The sequence below is a fragment of the Limanda limanda genome, chromosome 19, assembly GCF_963576545.1.
Source record: "Limanda limanda chromosome 19, fLimLim1.1, whole genome shotgun sequence".
NCBI classification, from domain to species: Eukaryota; Metazoa; Chordata; class Actinopteri; order Pleuronectiformes; family Pleuronectidae; genus Limanda; species Limanda limanda.
In genome coordinates this window covers 22214900-22219899 of record NC_083654.1, presented here as the reverse complement: position 1 = coordinate 22219899, position 5000 = coordinate 22214900, and the positions used below count along the sequence as shown (strand labels likewise).

General features: G+C 46.6%; 1 protein-coding gene across 1 annotated transcript in view; it reads left to right on the top strand.

Annotated features, from left to right (window-relative positions):
- The window catches only part of LOC133025589 (protein MTSS 1-like), a 29667-nt gene that overhangs the window by 16164 nt on the left and 8503 nt on the right, over positions 1-5000 (top strand). Inside the window, exon 4 of the mRNA XM_061092295.1 lies at positions 3268-3352. Within this exon, the coding sequence (XP_060948278.1) occupies positions 3268-3352 (85 nt within the window). The remainder of the gene's footprint in view (positions 1-3267; positions 3353-5000) is intronic.

The window sequence follows — 5000 nt, the reverse complement described above, 5'->3', positions numbered from 1 at the left end:
TCATACCTTCAAATACAACACAGTCAAATTCACTTAGAGCTTTACCAGTTTTATTTCAAATATTAACATTAACTTAATGACTGTAGATCAATAGAGAAAAGAAATAAAAATGTTCCCTATTATTGTATAGCCCCTGTCAACTGCACACAAACTGACAGATTAAGAAATGTAAACCACTTAGGCTACTTTTAAACAATAAATAAAAGGTAAATTAAACAGAATGAATAAAAGTTTACTTAAAATATAAACTTTGAAATAAACAAAAAGTAGGCTATTGTTGTTTGCATGTAGGCGATGCAAAGCTAGTGCTTGGGTATGTTTAGATTCTTGTGCAAAAACAAGAGCTGGTCAACATGCTCTGGGGTGATGTTGCTCCCCCAATATATCCCCCCCCGGTATAAACCAATAAATATGTTTTGTTTTTTTTTTAAATCAATTTGGGAGGCAGCATGGCGGTTTAAAATTGTCATTCACAAGAATCGCGATTTGTAACTGAATCGATTTTTCCCCCCATTCCTAATGTTTTGACAGTTTGTCTCAGACGTCAACTCGTGTTTTTATCCGTCTCCTCCTCACATTTCACCGATCTTTGATAATCGCTCGTTTCCGTCCACGCTTCCTCTGACGGTCGCGTTCGGTCTCGTGTTCAGCGGCTGAGCCTCGAGGCCTCGATCACAACCGGCTGCAGGTCAGACAGAGACGGCCAGAAAGTGGGTCACACACACACACACACACACACACACACACACACACACACACACACACACACACACAGGCCCAGTGTGAGTCCACAGCTGGGTCAATCAGCTGAATTGACCAGGAACTCATCGACTGTCTGTGACCTGCAGGAACTCAACTCGTCTGCTAACAACAGGAAACTCCAGCAAACTGTGTCACTACATGTGTGAGAATCAGGAAAAAGATATTTTCTGTGTAGAAAGTTTTCTCTTCAGTAAACACAGATACAGACGTGTCTCTGAAAAGAGTCGAGAAATGGGTCCTCGAGTGAAATCAACAAAGTGATGTTATCAAAGTCTTTTAAACATCCTGCAGAGTGGAACCACTGGAACGACACTGGGAGAGAACAAACCTCAGAGAGATGCTTCCACCAATTGCACGGGAGTTTCCTGCAGACTTGGACTCTGATCATGAGACAGAAGTTTGGTGGTGATAGGACAATGCACAGTGGACTCTTTTAGCGCGCCGTACCTCAATGTTTACACGGTTTGAGGAAATGTCTGAGAGAGAGAGAGAAAGAGACGTGACCTTTGCAAGACATAAAGTTTCCTTTGATCTAGGAAGACAGACTCTGCAGGAGTGGAGTTGTTTGTTTACGGCTCAGCATCAAAGGATTCATGGTCCATGTATGTCCGCGATACAGAACATCGTGTTTTAATTGGCATGTAATCAAACTAAGTTGATCCAATGAAAACCCTGGTACAAGTACATCAAAGTAAAAAAGTGGAATATGGCCAAAATGGCCACTAAATGCAAAATAGCAGGCTTCCTGTTGTGTTTTTCCAATTGCACCTAAAGACTTTTTTGTTTGTCTAGTCATGATTCACATGTGTATTGATTTTTGTGAAGACCGGTCAATGTGAACACGTTCCAGGGGTCTCGGGGGGGCACCGTTGAGACATTTTGCGACGCCCATTGAAAATTCCTTCAGAATACGTAAATTTTCACCACTTTCTAACTTTCTGCAAATTTTGGTAAGAATTTGAGCATGTTAAAGCCCTCAAAAAGCCAATTCATTTGCCTGAATAATAATAATAATCCTTACAATTTCAATAGGGCCTCACCTGACCTTTGATCAGTGCTCGGGCCCTGACTAAATCCAGATCAGAATCACCAGGATTTCACCCGTTCACATATTCAGTCGGCTGGATAAAGCAGATGTATGGAAGGATTCTCACAGAACTCGGTGGAAGGATCCGACCGGACAGGAGATATTTTTAATTTCTCTCTTTAAAAATGAAAGTCTGATATTTGTGTGTGATTGTGAAGCAGCTGGAGTGAAGCTCTATTTACCACAAAGATCATTAGGTTAATACACGTCCTGCTCGCTGCTCCTTCTTAAAGGAGGCTGAAGAAAAGAAAGGATGAAGGAGGAGGAGGAGAAGCTGGGTGTGACAGAGGAGGAGGAGGAGGAGGAGAAGGAGGGAGAGGAGGAAGGAAAGTGAACATGTAGAGAGGAGAAGAGGGAAGAGCAGAGGAGAGAAAGAGGAGAGAAGAGGTGTCAGTGGTGCAATGCAGTGCTCTCTACCCCACCCCACACACTCACACACAGACACACACACACACAGACACACACACACACAGACACACACACACAGACACACACACTCTCTCTCCACTATACTTGTGAGGACGCTACACAGACACAGGACAGTGAGAAAGTTCAACTTAAAGAGAAGATGTGAGAGAATGTTAAAGATCAAATCAGATAAAACATGTGAGAGATTCTGTTATTTGAGTTTGTCTTTTATTTCAAGTTGAAGGATTTTAATTTTGGTTTGAAGTGGATATCATTGGTCCTCACATGTGTAGGAAGATGAGCGTTAGCGTGTGAGTTAGCGTGTGCGTGAGCGTTAGCCTTAGCGTGTGCATGTGCGTTAGCGTGTGCTGGAGGTTGCTGGTGGAGCTCCAGGCTGACAGGCTGAGCTCTGGTGACCTCTTCCCCAGGAGGGAGTGATCTGTCCCGGGGAGAGAGGACGACCATCTGGCCCCTCGGCGAGCCGTCCTGCCTCCTGCTGGCTCCTCCCTCCTGCTGGCTCCTCCCTGCCCGAGTGTCCTTGAGCAAGACAACCAGGGTGAATCCCTAATCGTGACCTCTGACCTGTTTTACTGATGAGAAGACAAGAAGAAGGTCCAGCTCGGTGTGAAAAGTCAAAATGTCTCCTCCTCTTCTCGTTGCTTGTTTTGATGTGACGGCTCACGCTGGTCTCCTGGATGATGTCACTTCCTGTTGTGAGGTTTTTAAGTCTCAGTGTCGGTCGAGTTGTTGTCGAGGCAGAAAAACATGTGATTGGTTGTTTGAACTCGACAGATATTTGTCATATTGTTGTATTCATATGTCTTCTTATCATGTTAAACCTGAAATGTCACCTCTCAACTGTCTGCTGCTTCCAACACTTTTATTAATATATTGTGTGTGTTTGTCTCTGTGTGTGTGTGTGTGTGTGTGTGTGTGTGTGTGTGTGTGTGTGTGTGTGTGTGTGTGTGTGTGTGTGTGTGTGTGTGTGTGTGTGTGTGTGTGTGTTTCAGGCGGGACGAGGGACATCGGTTCAGCTCTCACCAGGATGTGCATGAGGCACCGAAGCATCGAGGCCAAGCTCCGCCAGTTCTCCATGTGAGTGTGTGTGTGTGTGTGTGTGTGTGTGTGTGTGTGTGTGTGTGTGTGTGTGTGTGTGTGTGTGTGTGTGTGTGTGTGTGTGTGTGTGAGTGTGTGTGTGTGTGTGTGTGTGTGTGTGTGTGTGTGTGTGTGTGTGAGTGTGTGTGTGTGTGTGTGTGTGTGTGTGTGTGTGTGTGTGTGTGTGTGTGAGTGTGTGTGTGTGTGTGTGTGTGTGTGTGTGTGTGTGTGTGTGTGTGAGTGTGTGTGTGTGTGTGTGTGTGTGTGTGTGTGTGTGTGTGTGATGAACAGGTGTAGCATCTCCATGGCAACCTGCTCCTCCTCTTCCTGCTCCAACTCTTCATCTTCCATCTTGCTCTCTCTCTCTCTTCAGTGTGTGAGTGCAGGACAAAATGAAACAATATCCTGATTAATTTGCCTATTTTATTATTAATTATTACTCTGATTATCATTATTATTATTGTGTGTCTGTTTATTTCCCTCATGAGCCCCTCAATCTTCATCTTCCTCTCCTCCCTCCTCCCTCCTCTTCTTCATCTTCCTCTCCTCCATCCCTCCTCGTCTTCATCTTCCTCTCCTCCCTCCCTCCCTCCTCGTTTTCATCTTCCTCTCCTCCCTCCCTCCTCTTCTTCATCTTCCTGTCCTCCATCTATCCTCTTCTTCATCTTCCTGTCCTCCCTCCTCTTCTTCATCTGCCTCTCCTCCCTCCCTCCTCTTCTTCATCTTCCTCTCCTCCCTCCCTCCCTCCCTCCTTCCTCTTCTTCATCTTCCTCTCCTCCATCCCTCCTCTTCTTCATCTTCCTCTCCTCCATCCCTCCCTCCTCTTCTTCATCTTCCTCTCCTCCCTGCCTCCCTCCTCTTCTTCAACTTCCTCTCCTCCTTCCCTCCTCTTCTTCATTTTCCTCTCCTCCATCCCTCCTCTTCTTCATCTTCCTCTCCTCCCTCCTCCCTCCTCTTCTTCATCTTCCTGTCCTCCCTCCTCTTCTTCATCTTCCTCTCCTCCCCCCTCCTCGTCTTCATCTTCCTCTCCTCCCTCCTCTTATTCATCTTCCTCTCCTCCCTCCCTCCTCGTCTTCATCTTCCTCTCCTCCTTCCCTACCTCCTCTTCTTCATCTTCCTCTCCTCCATCCCTCCTCTTCTTCATCTTCCTCTCCTCCCTCCCTCCTCTTCTCCATCTTCCTCTCCTCCCTCCCTCCTCTTCTCCATCTTCCTCTTGTCCCTACCCCTCCTCTTCTTCATCTTCCTCTTGTCACTCCCTCCTCTTCTTCATCTTCCTCTCCTTCCTCTCCTCCCTCCTCTTCTTCATCTTCCTCTCCTCCATCCCTCCTCGTCTTCATCTTCCTCTCCTCCCTCCCTCCTCTTCTCTATCTTCCTCTTCTCCCTCCCCCCTCCTCTTCTTCATCTTCCTCTTCTCCCTCCCTCCTCTTCTTCATCTTCCTCTCCTCCCTCCCTCCTCTTCTTCATTTTCCTCTCCTCCATCCCTCTTCTTCTTCATCTTCCTCTCCTCCCTCCTCCCTCCTCTTCTTCATCTTCCTCTCCTCCCTCCTCTTCTTCATCTTCCTCTCCTCCATCCCTCCTCTTCTTCATCTTCCTCTCCTCCATCCCTCCTCTTCTTCATCTTCCCCCCTCCCTCCCTCCTCTTCTTCAT